The 23270-nt window shown below is 36.2% G+C and overlaps 1 protein-coding gene across 2 annotated transcripts in view; it reads right to left on the bottom strand.

Moving 5' to 3' along the window:
• Positions 1-23270, bottom strand: part of ADAM32 (ADAM metallopeptidase domain 32) — a 179312-nt gene that overhangs the window by 105083 nt on the left and 50959 nt on the right. Inside the window, exons 7-11 of one of the 2 annotated variants that reach the window (XM_037741420.1) lie at positions 16631-16699; positions 12867-12938; positions 12503-12669; positions 8209-8290; positions 5639-5775 (exon numbers count right to left, since the gene is read on the bottom strand). In XM_037741420.1, the coding sequence (XP_037597348.1) occupies positions 5639-5775; positions 8209-8290; positions 12503-12669; positions 12867-12938; positions 16631-16699 (527 nt within the window). The remainder of the gene's footprint in view (positions 1-5638; positions 5776-8208; positions 8291-12502; positions 12670-12866; positions 12939-16630; positions 16700-23270) is intronic. The other variant, XM_037741423.1, reaches the window with a different exon arrangement.

Below are 23270 nucleotides of genomic sequence, written 5' to 3'. Positions count from 1 at the left end.
CAATTATAAATTTTAAAAATGTATGAATAAAAAATGTATGGGTTGCCCACTTTTAAAAAGTATATATAAATTAAATTATCAAAATAATGTATCAGGAATAGGAGGGGGCTCCAAAATGGCTGACTATGGGAGCCTGGCACTTTTGTCATACACACAAAAAAAACAAAAGAGCAAGTAGATAACCAGATATTAAATAGAGGTTCTAAGATAAAACACTGGAATTTACTGGAGAGTGACAAAAAACTTCTGAGGCATAGAAAGAGAGAGAGGCAAACAGCCAGCCTGGCCACAATCAGCTCAAATCCCAAAGCAACTCCTCATTGCAAGAAAAAGTAAACGAGATCCCCAGACATCCACATTTCTATTGTGGACTCCTGCAATCCTAGTGATGGAACAGTCCCTCAGCCCATACAGGCTCTGAGATTAGTGTAGGCAGGTGCCTCAAGTCCACAAGTTGTTATTGTTCCACAGAGGGTGTTTGTGCTGGGTCCCAAATACCCCCATCCCCTTCCCACCAAGACCCAAGCTGACTCAGCACTACACCATTTTGAGAGCCCAGCCCCACCAGACCACCAGATTCAGGTTCAGATCCTGAACTGAATCCCAACAGTTCTGGCATCTCCATATCCCTATCGCCCTACTGACATAACCCCACATCCACCCAGAGGGTTGCAGTATCACGCAAGAGGATTGTCCTAGGAATAATTGTGTCTCCAGCAATCTAGCTGACTTAGTGTCCTATAGCCCAGGAAGCACTTTGGCACAACCCATTGGAGTTTTGTGGCCAGCAGTCTAAGAGCATCTTGGTTCTGCCATGGCAGCAGGTTCCTAATCTCAAGGAGCCAGAGAACAAAGCTGGGGCCTGATACTAGTTCCACAGAGTTAGGGCATGCAGTCCAGGAATCCTGAGCTCCAGAGAGCAGCACTACCAGGAAAGAAAAGACCATTACCAGCCACTACAAAAACACGCTGAAATACACAGAGCGGTGACACTATAAAGCAACCACACAAACAAGTCTGCAAAATAACCAGCTAACAACATGATGACAGTATCAAACTCACACATATTAATGCTAACCTTTAATGTAAACAAGCTACATGCCCGGAATGGCAAGCTAGAAAAAGAAATAAGACCCAATGATATGCTATCTTCAAAAGAACCATCTCACATATAGTAACATCCATAGGCTCAAAATAAAAGAATGGAGAAAAATCTACTAATCAAATGGAGAACAGAAAAAAGCAGATGTTGCAGTCTTAATTTCAGACAAAACAGACTTTAAACAGATGAAGATAAAAAAAAAAGACAAAGAAGGGCACTACATAATGGTAAAGGTTAGAAACGACAAAGGCAATGTTACCACTGACCCCACAGAAATGCAAATAACCATCAGAGACTACTACAAACACCTCTATGCACACAAGCTAGGAAATCTAGAAGAAATGAATAAATTCTGGGACATATACAATCTCCCAGTACTAAACCAGCAAGAAATTAAACCCTGGAACAGACTAATAACAAGTTCTGAAATTGAATCAATAAAAAATAGGCAACTAACCAAGAGAGAAAGCCCAAGACCAGACAGAGTCACAGCCAAATTCTACCAGATGTACAAAGAAGAGCTGGTGCCATTCCTGCTGAAACTCCTTCTTTACACCATATACATAAATCAATTCAAGATTGATTAACGACTTAAATGTAAAGCCCAAAATGTAAAAACCCTGGAAGACAACCTAGGTAATAATCATTCTGTACATAGGAACTGGCAAACATTTCATGATGAAGACTACAAAAGCAATTACAACAAAAATAAAAATTAGGATTTGATTAAAGAGCTTCTGCACAGCAAAACAAATTATCAACAGAGTAACAAACACCTTACAAAACAGGAGAAAATATTTTCAAACTATGCATCTGACAAAGGTCTAATATTCAGCTTCTATAAGGAACCTAAAAATTTTTACAAGAGAAAAACAAACAACCCTATTAAAAAGTGGGAAAGGACATGAATAGGTACTTTTTAAAAGAAGACACACATGCAGCCAACAAGCATATGAAAAAAAAAGCTCAAAACCACTGATTATTAGAGAAATGCACAAACCACAGTGAGATACCATCTCAAACCAATCAGAATGGCTATTATTAAAAAGACAAAAAACAGATTCTGGTGAGGTTGTGGAGAAAAAGGAACACTTATAAACTGTTGGTGGGAGTGTAAATTAGTTCAACCATTGTAGAAAACAGTGTGGTGATTCCTCAAAAAACTAATAATAGAATTACCATTCAACCCAACAATGTGATTACTAGGTATATACCAAAAGAAATATAAATCATTCTATCATAAAGACTCATGCACATATGTGTCTATTGCAGCACTATTCGAAATAGCAAAGACATGAAATCAACCTCAATGTCCATCATTGGTAGACTGGATAAAGAAAATGTGGTGCATACACACCATGGAGTACTATGCAACCATAAAAATAATGAGATCATGTCCTTTGCAGAACCATGGATAAAGATGGAGGCCATTATCCTTAGCAAACTAACAGGAACAGAAAACTAAATACCACATGTTTAGGCACCAAAGGATGAGAACACATAGATACATACAGAGGAACAACAACACTGGGTACTACTTGAGGGTGGAAGGTGGGAGAAGGGAGAGGATCAGAAGAAAACAACTATTGGGCACTAGGCTAATACCTGGGTGGCAAAATAATTTGTACAACAAACCCCCATGACACAAGTTTACCTATATAACAAACCTGCACATGTACACCTGAACCTAATATAAAAGTTTAAAAACACACACACGAATAGAATAATTCCATTTAAAAGTGGGCAAAGGATTTGAATAGACATTTCTCAAAGGAAGACATACAAATTGCCAAGCTGCTCTTTTCTGACATGAAAAAATACTCAGCATCAATAATCATTGGAAATTTTTAAATCAAAACCACTATGAGATACCATCTCACCCCAGTTAGAATGGCTATTATCAAAAAAGATCTAAACTAACAAACACTGGTGATAACGTTGAGAAAAGGCAACTCATGCACTATTAGTGGGAATGTAAATTCATACATCCATAATAGGAAGTATTGTGGAGGTTTCTCAAAAAAATTGAACTAAAACTACAGTACAAACCAGCAATCTTTTTAGTTGGTATTTATCTAAATGAAAGGAAATCAGTATATTAGAAAGATACCTGAAACTTCATGTTTATTGCAGCACTATTCACAATAGCCAAAACATAGAATCAATGTAAGTGTGAATCAACGGATGAATGGATAAAGAAAATGTGGTATATATATCACAATGGAATACTATTCAGCCATAAAAAAAAGAATGAAATTTATTCATTCATAACAACATGAATGGAACAGGAGGTCATTATATTAAGTGAAAAAAGCCAGGCACAGAAAGGCAAATATCACAATTTTCAATCAGGTGCAGGAGTTAAAAAGTTTAACTCATAAAGATATAAAGTAGAATGATGCTTTCCAAAGACTGGGAAGAGTGTGTAGGGGACTGAAGAGAGGTTAGTTTAAAAAAAAAAAAAAAAAAAAAAGAATGAAACAAGGCTTTGAAATTAGATAAACTTGTGACTAATACCAACCCTATGACTTATGAGGCCTTAGGCAAAGTGATTAAATTATCTAAGTCCTACTTAATTTTCTCATCTGCATAATAGGGAGAATGCTCATCTACCTCATAAATAGGTGAAGCTGTGAGAATTAAATATAATTAATAAGTGAGTGTGTAATTCAATTATCTAGCTTTTAATAGGTACCCAATAAATCACTGCTAGTATTACTGACACCTGCTAAAGTTTGTCCATTAATTAACTGTGTATCTAGTAAAAATAGATCACTTTGGCAACCTATAATCCAGGGACTTTTTAATAATCACATTAAATTTAAATATGTAATTAATGACATGCTTTCTTTGAGAATTAACATAAAATAATGTGTGAGATGTACTGTGGATATGCAAAAGAGTTACACATGTGCTGTTATTAGATTTTGTAAAAATTAATATAATACTTTAATCATACACAAGAGATTTGTAAGAAATTGGAGATTATATATGAAAGCATTTTAAACATAAAGTACCATACAAACCTAAAGGTTTACTAAACAGATTCAAAACCCAAGTCTGCCACGAACTAGCCATCTGACCATGGGTAATTATCCTTTTTATAACTTAGCCTCTCATCTGTAAAAATGCCCTATAGAGATATTGTGAGAATCAAGTAAGTTAATATATGTAAAGTGCTTGGAATGGTCTCTAAAACGTAGTAAGTACAATGTAAATATTTGTTCATCTTATTATCATTAATCTTAGGCTCTAGGTGACCTACACAAAACATGTTGTCCTAGCATACTTGGGAGTAGCTGACCATGTGAACAATTCGCTCAAAATAATTATTCTCATATTGTTGTGATATAGATAGATAGATAGATTCCATTTATCCATCTATATGGATATATGCATATCATATATATATTGATATGTGGACATGTGTATATATATGCATATCATATATATACACATATATAATATGTGTATATGCATATTATATATATCCACATATATGACATATGTATATATGATATGGCATATATATATGCATATATATGTGGATATATATATGATATGCACATATATATACACACACATACCTTTTAGAGCTAATTTGTGATATGATTGTGTGTGTGTGTGTATATGTATATGAAATATGTTGAGTTCAAGCTATTTTTATGGGTACTGATATTGAGTTTTAGTTATTTAGAACATAAGAGTTAACTTTAAAAGGTGCTTAGGAATACCCATAAAAATAATATGTTTTCAAAATTTAATGTCTTATTTTCACTTCTGACCTTTGACTGTTCTTCAGTAATGAATAGGTTATGCATACCACAGGCCATTTTACAAACAGAAAAACTACAAAATACTAATGACAGCTGCTGTAGTTCTTGTTTGATATACCATTTTCAGGAAGATTGATGAGTTTAGAAACCACTCTAGCTAATCAATCACATACTTATAGAATTCTACAATTTAGAAAACCCTTTCCTATTTCTCTCTCTTCTTTTATTCTTACATTACCTTGTGAAATAAAAGAATAGGCATAATTATTCCCATTTAAAGATGAGAAAAATAAATCTAGGCAAAGTCAAGTAATTTATCCAAAGTCACACAAATATATATATATATATATATATATATATATATATATATATATAATGTTGGTCTCCAATTAGGACTTCTTACTCTTTTAGATAACAAGGTTTTTTCATAACACCAAACTATTCTAAAAGTAAAACCAAAAGAGCCTTGTCTAAAACAAAGGCCACTTATTATGGTCTGCTGACATATTTTTAAAGATCCTTACTATGTGCTTTCATATTCTTTTGCTAATATATCTTGCAGATTGGATTTGTTATCCTTGATTGTCTTTAATGTACGCTTCATACTACTTTTACACTTAAAATTACATGTTTATATTTTGTAGTGAACTTGGTCCATTGATAGCTAATTTGTGCTTTAAGTAAATACTAAATTTTCAGACTCTGAATATTTAAAATGAAATAAACATAGGCAATAAATAAACATTTTGTTAAAACTTACATAGCTTCTGGATTCATTATACAGATGGATTCTGAACATTGACATTTCTTTGGGTCATCGTATGATATTCCCAGATTAAGTGCCAGCATCTGGGTGACAATAACTGAAAATGTTTCCAGAGTTATCTCCCTGGGGTACTATAATAACAACAAAAATATTATAAGGAAAGATAATTCTTTAAAGGATGGCTTAAAACATTTCTAATTATGCACATTTTATTGGTTTATCAAATGCTAAATAATTAGGGAGATATGGATCCTTGAATAGGTGAAAAGATGAAGCTCTTCTTATGAAGTTATACTGAGATAGAAGCATGTTGAGTTTATGCCAAGTTTTGTGATAATTTAGCAATTGAACACTTAACATAATTCTTAGGTAGTTGCTATCAATGTATAAAAGAATTGTTTCAATGAAGAAAATCTACATTATGGTGTTGGTGATATGGACCATAATCTTCAACTCACCTAATTTTTTACAATGGCTCTAATACTAATTTTGGATAATCCATCTCATCTCCCCACCGCCAGCTCATGAAATGGCCACATAATCAAATTACCCAATTTAAGTGCTCACCCTGCTGCCTGCTAGAAACCTCATTGACACAGTGATCGATATGAAAAGAAGCCACAGAAAACAGATCCTTGAGATGGCACTATTGGATTACACTGTTCAAATGTTTAACACAGATAACTTCCTTGTGAAAAAGAAATGGGGCACTAGTAATTCATGGTATACAATGGCATCATGATTTCTCAAATTATCACCAAAGCTGGCATAGGATATGATGCAGGAGGCCAAGTTGTGAGCTATGGTGACAACAGGGATAATAAAGATTTTAGAGTCAACCAATTTCTTATGACAGCCCTAAAGGATGCACATAATGAAGAATAGAAAGGGAACGCTGCAAATGAGCAATGGAAAATGTAAGCAGGAATCAGAAATCCTCTGCAGCAACAATCAAGTAACTCATCTGTAGTCATGGATTGACACAGCTAAGGGCCAAGCTGGAACCCACCAGATTTGGTGGGAAAAGCATTAGAATCTAAAACTTGGGAGGCGAACAATCGGAATAACATCTCTTTACTTCCTTTGCCATCAGAGAAAGCCCTCTCCAAACAACGAGAGAGCCCCTACATTTGAAAAAAAAAGAAAGAAAGAGAGAGAGAGAAGGAAGGAAGGAAGGAAGGAAGGAAGGAAGGAAGGAAGGAAGGAAGGAAGGAAGGAAGGAAGGAAGGAAGGAAGAAAGGAAGGAAGGAAAAGAAAAAAAAAGTTTTCATGATGGTAGCTGAAACATTAGTCTCACTACCCCACAGTGCCTCTAGGTCCACATCAAGAATTAATTCCCAACATGGTCTTGAAGGAGAAGTATAAATGTACTGCTCTGGAAGGGGATAATTTATACTTTGAAAGAGGTTGATCAGACATATGAAAGAGAAGGCTAGACTGGAACAAATTTATTGTAATTCATGACTCACCTTGGATTTTGTATTTCATGTGCCAAGTAAAAGCAGGAGTCATGTTAACTGAAGTTAGATTTAATGGGAGCCTACTGTCATTAAGGTCAAAATACTGGAGCTTTCCTGGCACACTGTAGGTGAAGAAGTGCTGAGTTTCAGGAATCTGGTAATATTGAATGAATCTACTGTGTGAAACCTGTTGGGTAACTACCCTTGATCAAACTTTCAAAGAGGGCTGGAAAGATATTTCCTTCAAGACACTAGGAAATGCTTTGTGAAAGACACACAGTATCATCAAAAATCTCTGCTAGTTGTTTTTTGTAGAGTGGAGATGATGGCAGCACATAGTGCAATGGAACTTGGTTCTCTGAAACCAATGGAGTTTTGTGGGAGTGAGGGGGTATGTTTTTTGTTTTTGGGGGGTTTTTTGAGACAGGGTTTCACTCTTGTTGCCCAGGGTGCAGTGCAATGGCGTGATTTTGGCTCATTGCAACCTCCACCACCTGAGTTCAAGCGATTCTCCTGCCTCAGCCTCCTCAGTAGCTGAGACTACAGGCACCCACCACTATGCCTGGATAATTTTTATATTTTTAGTAGAGATGGGGTTTCGCCATGTTGCCCAGGCTGGTCTTGAACTCCTGACCTCAGGTGATCTGTCCTCTTCAGCCTCCCAAAGTTCTGGGATTACAGGCATGAGCCACTGTGCCTGGTCTGAAACACCTTAAGGAATCCTTAATGTAGTTTTTGTTTGTTCTTATTTTGAATCTATTTTATCTACAGGAATATTTCTCCAATTTTATGTGTGCAAGCAAAAATCTATTGGAGTTACAGAAATTCTATTGCAGATAATTTTTCACAATGTATTACCCTATATATCAAGAAGAGCATGTGTGTCTATGATATTTTTATTCCAACTCCCAAACATAATTGCAACAAGATATTGATCTATAAAATATTCTTCCTTCTACACACTTTAAAATTTTAACAGTAATGGAAAACAAATGCAAATCTGTAAATGAAAACATACACATAAATTGTATAAAGTATATGCTATCACATTAAATAATTTTTAAGTGTGTTAATTTTAAAAAATAAGATTAAATAGTTACATACAAATGCAACTCCCGCAGAATAATGGGTAACACACATCTTTCCAGGAAACGTTGCTCCCACATAATCAGGGTAATCCCTATAACTAAATAAATAAGTTTACATTTATAATTGATTTTAACAGACAATTTAAATGTGAGAATTCCTACTTATAAGTCTGCAGTTCATAAAATCCAAATCTAAAGCAAACTGAGGTATGATCTTTCCATATGTCCTTAATTGTTTCAAATTTGGAATATCATTTAATATGACATATTAGTATTAATTGAATTAAATACTCTTGATATCTGAAACATATCCAATAGATCCAAGTTTGTAATGCCTTTAGTGTTCTCATCACATCTCGTCATGTTTACCAAAGGCTTTGCTCCAATATTCTGATAAAAAATGCTTTATTAAGTGACAATGACAAATCGTTTTAATGTATAGATTAAAATGTTTTGCTCCCTATAGGGGAGTTCAACAGTTCAACAGTTTCCTATAGAAATGCTTTATTGTTTCACACCTACACATTATTATTTAAGCTTTGAGTAAGGGGCCATATAAACTGTCATATAATAATAGTATTATTCTCAGAGCGTTACATTACCTAATGCATTTAATCCTCAAAACAAACTAGTGAAGTAGATATTATTTTTGTCACTATTAAGCAAAACAAATACCAGATGGAAAGAGTGAGTAACTCTCTCAAGGTAGCATGATTAATAAATCCTACTGAAGGATCTGAACTTAGGCAGTCTGAATCCAAGCCATATTCTCAACCACTAAGGTATAGATGCTCCAAGCATCTATACCACCAAGCATCTCAAATGCTTAGTCTTGCTTTGGCTATGTGGGCTCTTTTTAGGTTCCATATGAATTTTAGAATGTTTTTTTCTAATTCTGTGAAGAATGATGGTGGTATTTTGATGGGGAGTGAATTGAATTTATAGATATCTTTTGGCAGTATGGTCATTTTCACAATATTGATTCTACTCATATATGAGCATGGGATGTATTTCCATTTGTTTGTGTCATCTATAATTTATTTTGTTTTGTAGTTTTGTAGTTTTCCTTGTAGAGGTCTTTCTACTCCTTAGTTAAGTATATTACTAAGGTTTTTTTGGGTTATTTTTCAGCTATTGTGAAAGGAGTTGAGTTCTTGATTTGATTCTCTGCTTGGTCACTGTTGGTTTATAGAATAGCTACTGATTTGTGTACATTAATCTTGTATCCAGAAACTTTGCTGAATTCTTTTATTAGATCTAGGAGCTTTCTGGAGGAGTCCTTAGAGTTTTCAAGGTAAATTATCGTATTGTCAGCAAAAAGTGACAGTTTGACTTCCTCTTTACCTATATAGATGCCTGTAAGGGCTTTTTGAATGCTTAGATACTTTTTTTTTATCTCAATGACAAATACTTTTTCATATCTATAATTTTTCTATAAACTTTTTTCTTTGCTACATGAAAACTTTTACATTTCATAGGGCCAAATTCGTTAATCTTTTCTTTCTACTTTTGGGTTTCCTGCATAGTGTAGGAGGTCTCTCCCACCCCCAGATTTTAGTCTGCTAAATTTTTCTTTAGGATTAATATTATTACCTCTTACAGAGTATGGAATTCATAGTTAGCACTGGAGTTGAACCTTTGAAGGAGGAAGGAAAGGAAACAAACATTGACAAAGCAAGACAGTAGATCTTGACATCTGATTTGATGTGGAGTGAGCACGTCAAAAGATGTCAGTATGAAGTAAAATATATATTACTGAGCTCATCAGGAGTATGCATAGAATAGAGAACCCAGAAATAAATCCAAATACTTATAGCCAATTGATCTTCAACAAAGCAAACAAAAACATAAAGTAGGGAAAACACACCCGATTCAACAAATGGTGCTGGGATAATTGACAAGCCACATGTAGGAGAATGAAACTGGATCCTCATCTCTCACCTTATACAAAAATCAACCCAAGATGGATTAAGCACTTAAATGTAAGACTTGAAACTACAAAAATTCTATAAGATAATATTGAAAAACCCCTTCCAGACGTTGACATAGGCAAGAATTTCATAACCAAGAACCCCAAAGAAAATCCAATAAAAACAAAGATAAATAGTTGGGACTTAATTAAACTGAAGAGCTTTCCCACAGCTAAAGGAACAGTCAGCAGAGTAAACATACAATCCACAGAGTGGAAGAAAATCTTCATAATCTATACATCTGACAAAAGCCTAATATTCAGAATCTACAATGAACACAAACAAATCAATAAGAAAAAAACAAACAATCCCATCAAAAAGTGGGCTAAGGACATGAACAGAAAATTCTCAAAAGAAGAGATACAAATGGCCAACAAACATGAATAAATGCTCAACATCACTAATGATCAGGGAAATGCAAATCAAAACCACAATGCAATATCACCTTATTCCTGCAAGAATGGCCATAATCAAAAAATCAAAAAAAAAAAAATGGATGAACCTGGAAACCATCATTCTCAGCAAAATGACACAAGAACAGAAAATCAAACACCACATGTTCTCACTCATAGGTGGGTGTTGAATAATGGGAACACAAGGACACAGGGAGGGGAGCATCAGACACAGGGGTCTGTAGGGGGGAAATAGGGGAGGGACAGTGGGGGGTGGAGAGTTGGGGAGAGATAGCATGGGGAGAAATACCAGATATAGGTGATGGGGAGGAAGGCAGCACATCACACTGCCATGTGTGTACCTATGCAACAATCTTGCATGTTCTTCACATGTACCCCAAAACCTAAAATGCAATTTAAAAAAAAAAAAACAGTGGATGTTGGCATGGATGCAGTGATTGTAGTGATCAGAGAACACTTCTACACTGTTGGTGGGAATGTAAACTAGTACAGCCACTATGGAAAACAGTGTGGAGAATCCTTAAAAATCTAAAAGTAGAACTACCATTTGATCCAGCAATCCCACTACTGGGTATCTACCCAGAGGAAAAGAAGTCATTAGTTGAAAAAGATACTTGTACATGCACGTTTATAGCAGCACAATTCACAATTGCAAAATAGTGGAACCAACCCAAATGCCTATCAACAAGTGGATAAAGAAACTGTGGCATATATATACAATGGAATACTACTCAGCCATAAAAAGGAATGAATTAACAGCATTGGCAGTGACCTGGATGAGATTAGAGACTATTATTCTAAGTGAAGTAACTTCAGGAATGGAAAACCAAACATCGTATGTTCTCACTGATATGTGAGAGCTAAGCTATGAGGATGCAAAGGCATAAGAATGATACAATAGACTGTGAAGACTTAGGGAGAAGAGTGGCAGGGAATGAGTGATAAAAGACTACAAATTGGGTTCAGTATATACTGCTTGGGTGATGGATGCACCAAAATCTCACAAATCACCACTAAAGAACTTATTCATGTACCCAAATACCACCTGTACCCCAATAACTTATGGGGAAAAAATGAATATTAAAGATAATGAAATTATTTTTTAAAACCCTTACGAATTATAAGGAAATAGTCAAATGACAAGAAAAGGCAATTACAGAAGGACAGATACAAATGACCAACAAGCATTTGAAAAGATGCTCAAATCCATCAGTTATCAAGAAAAAAGCAAATTAAAATAACAATGACATTAAGTTATATTCATCACACTACCAAAAATGAAAAGAGCAATAACATTTATGGCTGGCAAAGATGTGAGGGAAAGATTAGTCTCACACAAGCAAAAGAAAATACTGACATGCCAAACTTAAATACATACATAGACATATACAGTTTTATTGAAAGACATTTGCTGATTATTGCTAATAAATTAAATATGAATAAAATTATAAATATATAGCTATAATTTATCATTAGAAAACTAACATTTTTAAATTACTCAGAAAATTCATTAGGATAAAATCTTTGTAGCCACGTCTATCCAGCCTTTGATCAAAGCTCATATAAGAATATAAACCTCTCAAGATAAATTCCATCTCTTTAAGTAGTGGTTAAGAATATTGGCTCTAGAGTTACAAACTGTAGGTTCTAAACCTTAGAAGTACCACCAGATCCAAGAATCCTGAGATAGCTTAACCTCTTAAAACTCTCAATGTCTTCGTTTAGAAAAGCTTTATAAGCATAGAAATAAATGTTAGTAATGTTTTTTAGTGCCTGACAACCAGAAATTGAGCACAAAGCCTGAATAAAGCACATCCTAATTAATCAAAGCATGGATATTCAGAAATGAATAAATTATTTAAATTAAGTTACATAATTATCACAGATGTTTGTTTTCTTTCTAGAAATAATGAAACATTATTCTTACATCAGTAGATATGCAATATCATGAGGCCTTAGGTTAAGATAAGATTGTTTCCATTCTAAAAATCTTTGCAATAGTTCATCTGCCTCACCAACTGTAGAAATCTTATTTTCCTCTGACCACAATTCCAATGATGACAGCACAATAGTAACTTTAAATTGGGTAAACATCTAAAAACAGAAAAGATAAATACATGCATGATTAATCTTTATGTTATTTTATAAAGTCCTAGAAATTAATTCAATGTTTTTACAACTCCACACTCAGTTTATAGGGGTGGGTTAATTATCCAGGAATACCACATCAAGTTTAGGCAAATTATCATTTTAAAACAAAAATTATTTTATATGAAAAGGAAAATACTTACTGAATTTGCAAGGCCAATAATTTCGACGACTTTATTTGTTACTATCATGCTATCAGAGCCCAAGTAATCATACTGAAAAACAGAATTAATATTATACTTAAGTACAATTTATTATGTAGTGTTTTTAAGTCATTTCAATCTAGAGATGTGAGGCCGCTTTGGAATTCAACATTGAAAATAAAACATTAATAAGTAATTAATGAATATAAACTGGATCCCTCATGCATTGCTGGTGGGAATATAAAATGGTAGAGCCACTCTGGAAAATAAACTTATTTCAAAACAAAGAATGAATTTACTATATGGCCCAGAAATCTCACTTCTGAGCTTTTATCTCAAAGAAATAAAAGCTGATGCTCACACAAATACTTGTATATGAATGTCTATAACAGCTTTATTCATAGCAGCTAAAAACTAGAAACAACTCATATGTCCTTCAATGGTTAAATGGTTAAATAAACTCTAGTACATTCCTACCATAAACTCAGCAATAAAAAGAAAGAAATGTTGATATATGGAACCACCTGGATAAACCTCAAGGAAATTATACTCAGCATAAAAACACAATCTCAAAAGGATATAGACTGCTTGATAACTTTATGCAACATGTGTGAAATCACAAAGAAGGAGAATGGCTTAGCGGATACCAAGGGCTCAGGAGATTGGTGTGACTCTAAAGGGATCACACAGGACAGTCCTGTGGTGATGGTACTGTTGAGTATCTCAATTGTGACCATGGTTATGGAAGGCTACTTATGAAATACCATTGCATAAAACCACACACACATGCACACACACGAATGAGTGTGTGCGTGTATGTACACATACATATATATATATATATATCTTGAAATCTAAAAAACTGGATTGCAACTATGTCAAACTCTATATATCCATAGGCAAACTCTCTATAGTACATCGCTTTGGATGTTCCACAGGAGCCTCAAATTATCCCAAAGTAAACTCATATCCAAAATTAAAATATTCAAAACTTAATTCATCTCTTCCTTCAAAAATATGTTCCCACTTATATTTTCACTACTGCAGTGAATTGTATTATCATCTACCACACCCTACATTTATTACACTACATGCTCCATGAGAGCAGAAATTGTTCTGTTTTATTCACTGCTATATCCCCAGTAGCTAGAACAGCAACTGGTTATCTAGATGATGCTCAATAAATTTGTTAAGTAAATGAATAAATCAATCAAATGAAGCTCTTCTAATTCAACCCAATCACTTTTAAAGTTGTTCCTTTATTTTTATTCCTGATGCCACTAATATAAGTTTTCACTCTGATTATTAGAATAGTATTTTATTTATTTATTTATTTATTTATTTATTTGAGATGGAGTCTCACTCTGTCGCCCAGGCTAGAGCCTCACTCTGTCGCCCAGGCTGGAGCAATCTTGGCTCACTGCAGCCTCTGCTACCAGGTTCAAGCAATTCTCCTGCCTCAGCCTCCCAAGTAGCTGGGATTACAGGTGCACACCACTATGCCCGGATAATTTTTGTATTTTAGTAGAGATGGGTTTTCGCCATGTTGGCCAGGCTGGTCTCGAACCCTTGAGCTCATGATCCACCTGCCTCGGCCTCCCAAAGTGCTGGAATTACAGGCATGAGCCATCCTGTCTGGCCTAAAATTGGCTCTTAAATGGTTCCTCCTACCCCGGTTTTCCCACCAGCAATCTAGTCCCTACACTATTACCAAAATGATTATTCTAAGGTAAAACAGAACTATGTTACTGGACTACTTAAAATATTTCTCTCCTTACTGACCTCAGTGTGGGCCCTGAATGATGTAGAGTGCCCCTTACCATTGGAAACTGACTAACAACCTGTCTTTTCAATAGCAACCATCTCCTGATCTGTTCACTTCAATATAGATGAGTAATAATAAACCTTAATTTTTTTTTTGAGATGGAGTCTTTCTCTGTCACTAGACTGGAGTGCAGTAGTGCAATCTCAGCTCACTGCAACCTCTACCTCCCGGGTTCAAGCAATTCTCCTGCCTCAGCCTCCTGAGTAGCTGGGACTACAGGCATGCACCACCACGCCTGGTTAACTTTTGTATTTTTAGTAGAAATGAGGTTTCACCATGTTGACCAGGATGGTCTTGATCTCTCGACCTTGTGATCCACTCACCTCAGCCTCCCAAGGTGCTGTGATTACAGGCGTGAGCCACCAAATCCGGCCCAAAACCTACATTTTAAACTAAAAGTTGGACCCACTTGGATGCTCTTATAGTATAACAACTTACAGTTGTGTTGCCATATCTGTCTCTGTTATTAAACTGTGTTTATATAGGACCATACGCTTTCTTCAATCATGGCAATGAATTCACTATGCCATGATTATATGAATTATAAAGTCACTGAAGAAAATATGAATACTATTCTTCTTTATACGCCCAACAGATTTTATACCTGCCTAAGGGTTGGTTTGATTCTCCTGCCTCAGCCTCCTGAGTAGCTGGGACTACAGGTGTGCTCTACCATACCTGGATAATTCTTGTATTTTTAGTAGAGATGAGGTTTCACCATGTTGGCCAGGCTGGTCTTGAATTCTTGACCTCAGGTGATCCACCTATTTCAGCCTCCCAAAGTGCTAGGATTACAAGTGTGAGCCACCACACCTGACCAATGATTTTTTAAATTAAAGAATATATAAACATGTATAAGAACATAAAGAAATATTGAATCAGCATTAAATGACTTGAAAACCTGGCAATTTGGACAAGCCTTTGAAACTACTCTCAAAATATATAGCATAAACCAAAAACAAAAGAATTTTCATAACCCAAAATGTTCCCTAGAAACTGAGTCACATTGACCAGAAATATCTGTTTTTTCTAAATAGCTCGATGTCTCAATGTTCTCTAAATGTTCTCTTTTCCCTTTTCCCTGTACTTTAATAAATCAAGTTATTTTCATATTTTTCTCCCAATCCCTCCTGGTCCCTGACCAGGCTTCCTGGTCAAGTTCTCTGGCTTCCTGACAAGTTCTAAACCCTAGGAATAGAATTGGTAATAAGTATTAATCATACCCACTGTGATGTTCCATAGGAATACACAAACAAATTCTTATCATCAGAATATAACCTAGAAAGTATATTTTAATCTCTATTTTCTAAAAGCTTTCAACTATCAGAAGAAATAAAGACATACCTAGTTGACTGCAAACTAAGTTATCACCCCATGGTTCTGAAATTCAGAGGCCTCAGACTGTTTATGGAAATTAGGAATCTCAAGATATTCTTTTCATCAGGTAAACAATGGACTAAAATAGGTGCCCCACCAAATACTGCTAAAAAGAATCTTGACACATTAGTGAAAGTAGTTCTAATATACAGTTAGACTATCATCAATTTTGTTCCAATAAATATTCCATAGGATGGAATATTCCCTAGTCTACATTCTGTTCTTCAAACTTCCCTAAAATAGAATTTCACTTTTACCAAAATCACCATTAAAAGGTAGTATGGATTGAGAGAGACCCTAGAAACGTGAAGTGCCGAGGGGGGGAAAAAAAGACATTTCGTTCTGCAGTATTGTTATGTAAATATTTCAAATAAAACATTTCTGATAAAACTTGCATAATTTTGACTAATTGGTTTCTTAGTTTACACATTTTTCCACTATTGTCTCTATGACATGTGAGTAAGAATATCAGAATCTTTTAGTTTCTATTTAGCTAGCTAGGAATAATCATATATTTGGACCAAATATTTCAGAGCAAAAAAAAAAAAAAACAAATACATACCAAAGCTTTGTCCACCACAATATGCATTTCTAGATAAAGAGGAAATAAATCTGGAACCACTGGTTCTGACTAGAAAAAAATAAAAACAGTATATAATACATGAAAATTTTCATAATTTGTTTACTTGAACTCTTCATTGAAGCTATTACTACAGCACTTACAAGATATGCAGAGGTTTGCTTTATTCAATTGGTTAAAATCAATGAATAAAGCTTTAAGTTTTATGGCAATGTACTCAAGTAGTAAGAAGATTGCCCATGAAGTTATAACATCTTTCTCAATGTATCTACAACTCACAATTTATGAACTAAGAAAAAACACTAGCATTTCCATCTATTTCATCTGCATGTAAGAAATAAACTTTTGCTTTAAAAATTATATGTTGATGATTTTTTTCAATGTTTTCATTTTCAATCCTTTCTATATTCATGTCCTTTGCAATAAGACTTTGCAGTACCTCTCATCAAGAGGTGAGTTTATTTCTCCTCTCTCTCAATCTGGGCTGGGCCTTGTAACTTACTTGAGCCAATAAAGACAATGGAAGTGCTGTTTTGCCAACCTTGAGCCTAAGTCGCCTTTCATGCTGCCATTCCTGATCTTGGAATCCCTACCTGTACACAACTGGCCAGACTTCCAGATGAAAAGAACAAATGGCTTATTCATGTCATCACCCCAGAAAAACATTAAAAAACAGGATAATGCTTGAGGAGAGGGGAAAAAAGCTGCTGAGTTTCCATAAGAGAGTACTATAGTGCTTGAACTTACCCATACATCCAGTTCACTGGCATCCATGAAGATAGAGGCCCATGTTCCTCGTGTGGCTTTCCCATGCCAGAGGAAGAAATACCAAATTTGTTCTCAAAGAATTATGGTTATGTGTTTTGAGTGGTTCCCTAAATATTTTGCTCAAGAGTTTCCCTTGGTTTCTTCCACCACGAAATTTCACAGTGTTGGAGTGGACTCCAAGGCAGTATTTATATAAAGCATTTCAAGGCAAATACACTGGCCAGAGCCACCTGGAGCACGAAAAACGGACAAGAAAAGCAGCAGGTACACTAAAAAGCCTAGGAAGAAAGAGCCTGGGGAAGGAAATCGATGCAGAAATGAAGGCTTTGAAAACCTCAGGTATATACTGGGAAATCTAGAGGGCCACCTACATGCCCAAGACTGGACACATGCTCAGAAAAGACTTGAGAAGACATTAAGCTTTCTCCCCTGCCTGGCTTTTAGACATTGTACAAGCAAGAGTAAAGGCCAAGGGTGAGTTGACAACATCTGGAATAAGTGTTGTAGATATACCCAAACCCAGAGTCAATCTGTAAAAACCAAGAAAGTCTCTTTTTTTTTTTTTTTTTTGGCTTCAGCAATTTAAAGAAATCTCTCTCAAATCACTAGGTGGCTACTAAACAATATTGTTTACAAAAGATTTCTTTACTTTAGAAAAGTCAGTAAACAAGCAAACAAACAACTACAACCCATGACAAGCAGTAACAACAAACCTTGCTGGGGAGTGAGAAAGAATCTGATTTCCAGCATCATCACATCAAAATACTCAAAATGTTCAAATTTCAGAAACAACAAGAAAGTAACATGGACCATTCTCAGAAAAAAAAAAAAAAGAAAGAAAGAAATAGCCCTTCTGGAAGCCCAGACATCATACTTACTAGACAAAGACTGTAAATTAATTGTTCTAAAATATGTTCAAAAAGCTATGGAAAACTATGTAAAAAGAACTAACAGAAACCAGAAGAACGATGCTTCACCAAATAGAGAGTATCTATAAAAATATAGAAATTATAAAAAGGAAATTATGGAGCTGAAAAGTAAAATAAATGAAAATTTACTAGGATTCAAGAACATAGTTGAGAAAGCAGAAAAAATAATCAGCAAACTTCAAAACAAATCAATCAAGATTATTCAACCTGAGGAGCACAATAAAAAAAGAATGAAGCTCTACCAGCAGGATCTGATGGCAACATGTCTCACAGGAAGTCCTTCACTCCCAGACGTGGGTCCCTAGGCTTCCTGCCTTGGAAACACAGAAGTAGGCATTATGGCAAGGTGAAGAACTTCCCCAAGGACGACCCTAATAGGTTGGTCCACTTCACAGCCTTCCTGAGATACAAGGCTGGCATGATACATGGTATGGGAAGTTGGCCAGCTAGGACCCAAGGTGAACAAGAAGAAAGTGGTAGAGGCTGTGACCATTGTGGAGACACTGCCCATGGTAGTTGTAGGCACTGTGGGCTATATGGAAACCCTTCAAGGCCTCTGAATTTTCAAGATGATCTTTGCTGAGTACAATGGGTGCAAAAGGCGCTTCTATAGGAACTGGTGTAAAGCTAAGTAGAACACCTTTTCCATGTACTATAAGAAATGGCAGGGTGAGGATGACAAGAAGTAGCTGCAGAAGGACTTCAACAGCATGAAAAAGTACTGCCAAGTCATCCACATCAATTCCCAAACCCAGATGCACCTGCTTCCTCTATGTCAGAAGAAGGCCCACCTGATGGAGATCCAGGTGAACAGAGGCACTTTGGCCAAGAAACTGGACTTGTCCCTGGAGAAACTAGAGCACCAGGTACCTGTGAACTAAATGTTTGGGCAGGACAAGATGACTGACATCAAATGGGTGACCAAGGGCAAAGGCTACAAAGAGGTCACCAGTCATTGGCACGCTAAAAAGATGCACTACAAGACCCACTGAAGTTGTGCAAGGTTGCCTATTTTGGGGCATGGCATCCTGCCTGTACAGCATTCTCTGCAGCACACACTGGGCAGAAATGCTACCACCACTGCACTGAGATCAAGACGATCTATAAGATCAGTCAGGGCTACATAATCAAGGATGGCAAATTGATTAATGCCTCCACTGACTATGACCTGTCTGACAAGAGCATCAACCCTCTGGGTGGCTTTATCCACTATGGTGAAGTGACCAATGACTGTGTCATCAGAAGGGATGTGTGGCGGGAACCAAAAAGCAAGTGCTCACCCTCCACAATTCTTAGTGCAGACCAAGCAGTGGGCTCTGGAAAAGACTGACCTTAAGTTCATTGAAACTACCTTTAAATTCAGCTATGGCCACTTCCAAACCATGAAGAAGAGGCATTCATGGGACCACTCGAGAAAGACCAGATTGCAAAGGAAGAAGGACTTAATGCCAGGAACAGATAGTGCAGCTGGTGGGATCTCAATAAAAGCCATTTGATGCTGAAAAAAAAAAAGAGTGAAGATAAATGAACAGAGCCTAAGAGACCTGTGGGAGACCAACAAGCACATATATAAGAAGAGTTCCAAGCAGAAAAGAAGAAAGGGGCAAAAAGAAAATTTGAAATAGTAATGGGTGAAAACTTCCCAAATTTGATGAAATACATGAATCTATACATCCAAGAAGCTTTAAAAAACTTCAAGTAGAATAAACTCAAAGGAATTCACACAAACTCACATTATAAGTAAATTGTCCAAAGTTAATCAAAAAAAGAAAGCCTTGAAAACAGCAAGAGAAAAGCAATTCCTCACAAATGAGAGATCTTCAATAATATTGACATCTAACTTCTCATTAGAAACCAGGGAGGCCAGAGGCAGTGGGATGACATTTAAAGCACTGGAGGAGAAAAAAAGAATTCTATATCTGACAAAACTATCCTTCCAAAATGAAGGAGAAATAAGACATGCCCAGATAAATAAAAACTGAAAAACTCATTGCTAGTAGACCTGCCTGCTTATTACAGCCTGAATGGTATCCCAGTAAAATTCATATGTTAAATATCTAACCCCAGTATGTCACAGAATGAGACTGTATTTGAAGACGGGGCCTTTTAAAGAGGTAAATAGATTGAAAATTAGGTCATTAGAATGGGTTCTGATGGGCAATGTAACTGGTATCTTTATAAGAGAAAATTAGAACACAAACATGAAAGGAAGACCTTGTGCAGACACAGGGAAAGGATGGCTACCTATATGCCAAGCATAGGGGCCTCAAAAGAAACCCACTTACTAACACTTTGATCTCAAACTTCTAGGCTCCAGAATTGGGGGGGTGGAATGTATTCTTGTTATTTAAGCTATCCAGTCCAGTGGTAAATTGTTATGGCAGCTATAGCAAACTAATAAACTGCACTACAAGAAATGCCAAAGGTAGTCCTTCAGTTTAAAATGAAAGCACACAAAACAGTAACAAGAAGCAATAAAAGAAATTGCAAACATAGTAGAGGTAAATACATTGGTAACTACAGAAGATATTATTATTGCTGAGTGCAGTGGCTCACACTTATACTCCTGGCACTCTGGAAGGCCAAGATGGGAGGACTGCTTGAGGCCAGGAGTTTGAGCCTAGCCTGGACAACATAGGGAGACCCAGTCTCTGTAAATCATAAAACAAATTAGCTAAGCATGGTGGCACATGCCTGTGGTCCCAGTTAATCGGGAGGCAGAGGCAGGAGGATCACCTGTGCTTAGGAGGTAAAGGATGCAGTAAGCCATGATCACAGCATCAGCACCTCACTCCAGCCTGGATGACAGAGTGAGACCCTGCCTCAAACAAAAAAAAAGAAAAAGAAGATATTAGTTTTAAATTTTTGGTTATTACTCATTTTTTCCCAAAGTATTTAAAAGAAAATATATCAAACAATAATTATTAAGCTATTGAATTACAATTGCTTGTATGTTGTATTATGATTAACATAGCTTAATGTACTAGATAATTTGTGATAATAAAAACGTAAATAAGGCAAAGATGTATAGAAGCAGAGTTTTTGTATACTATAGAGGCTAAATTGGTATTAATTCAAACTATGATTGTTGTAAATTTAAGATGTTAATTGTAATATTCAGAGTAGCCACTAAGAAAAATAACTAAAATATGTAAAGAAAAATAAATGAGAAGGAAATCAAAATGATATACTAGAAAAAAATCAACTAAACAAAAGAAGGGAATAATAGAGAAACAGAGACCAAAAAAAAGATATAAGACATATAGAAAACAATTAGCAAACATCAAAGTAAGTGTTTATTGAGCCCAGGAGGCAGAGGTTGCCGAGAGTCAAGATCACCTCATTGTACTCCAGCCTGGGTGACAGAATGAGACCCTGTCTTAAAAGATAAATAGATAAATAAATGCATGAATAAAATTATTTTAAATGTAAATATATTAAACTCTAAAAGACAGAGATTGTGTTGGGCACAATGGCTTACATCAATATGAAAAAAACCCTGTCTCTACAAAAAATATAAAAATTAGCCAGGCATGGTGCTGTGTGCCTGTAGTTCCAACTACATAGGAGGCTGAGGTGGGAGGATGACTTAAGTCCAGGAAGTGAAGTTGCAGTGAACTGTGATTGTATCACTGTACTCCAGCCTAGGTGACAGAGCAAGACCCTGTCTCAAAAAAAAAAAAAAAATTTGAGGGGGGCAGAATTAAAAAGATGAGATCCAACTATATACTGTCTACAAGTACTTAGGTACAAAGACACAAATAGGCTGAAAGTAAAAGAATGAAAACCATATGTATTCCATGTAAATAGTAACCAAAAGACAAGTGAGATGGCTATGCTAATACCAGAAAAAAGTAGACGTTAAATCAAATAATTTTTATGAGACATAGAACATTATACATTAATGATCATGAGGTCAAGAGATCGAGACCAGACTGGACAATATGGTGAAACCTCATCTCTACTAAAAATACAAAAATTAGCCAGGCATACTGGTAGGTGCCTGTAGTCCCAGCTAATTGGGAGACTGAGGCAAGAGAATTTTTTGAACCCGGGAGAAAGAGGTTGAAATAAACTGATATGACACCACTGTACTCCAGGCTAGGCAACAGAGTGAGAACCTGTCTCAAAAAAAAAAGGAAAAAAAAGAGTGTTATACACCATAACCAGGTGGGATTTATCCCATGAATGCAAGAGTGATTCAACACACAACACTCAATCAAGGTAATACATCACATGAAGAAAATGTAAGGGGAAAAGCATGGAACCATCTCAATCAAAAAAAAAGCGTTTGGGGAGTGATCCAAGGCGGCCAAGTAGGAACACCTCTGGAGTGCAGTTCCCAGTGAGAACAATGCAGAGTGTGAGTGATCACCACATTTCCAAACGAGTCATTACTACCCACAGACCAGGAGATTCCCTGGCTAAAAAATGCCACAAATTTCCAGCACAGCTGTTTCAGCCGGCGCAGTGGGTCTCCGCACAGAAACTCACACAACTCTGGGCAGCCATTTCAACTGGCACCTGGAACACCTGGGAGACAGAGCCACCATTCAACTGAAAAAGGGGGGGCTGAAACAGGGAGCCAGGTGATCTGGCTCAGCGGGTCCTACCCCCTCAAAGACCAGCAATCTGAAATGCTCTGGATTGAGAGTTTTGCAGCAAGGGCAGCTGGACCTAGGATGGTCCAGCTCTGTGGGGGGAAGGGCGTCCACCATTACTGAGGCAGTCTACCACTACCAAAGCAGTCTGCCATTACCGAGGCAGTTGACCATTACCAAGGCAGTCCGCTATTACCAAGGCAGTCTGCCATTACCGAAGCAGTCTGCCATTACAGAGGCAGTCTGCCATTACTGAGGAAGATTGCCATTACCGAGGCAGTTCTAACTACATCTTTGTAAACAAAATCACAAGGAAGTTCATAT

This window comes from Cebus imitator, unplaced genomic scaffold (genome assembly GCF_001604975.1).
Source record: "Cebus imitator isolate Cc_AM_T3 unplaced genomic scaffold, Cebus_imitator-1.0 Scaffold5, whole genome shotgun sequence".
In the NCBI taxonomy this organism is placed as follows: Eukaryota; Metazoa; Chordata; class Mammalia; order Primates; family Cebidae; genus Cebus; species Cebus imitator.
The sequence above is the reverse complement of the archived record's forward strand: the minus strand, read 5'-3'. Positions and strand labels throughout refer to the sequence as shown.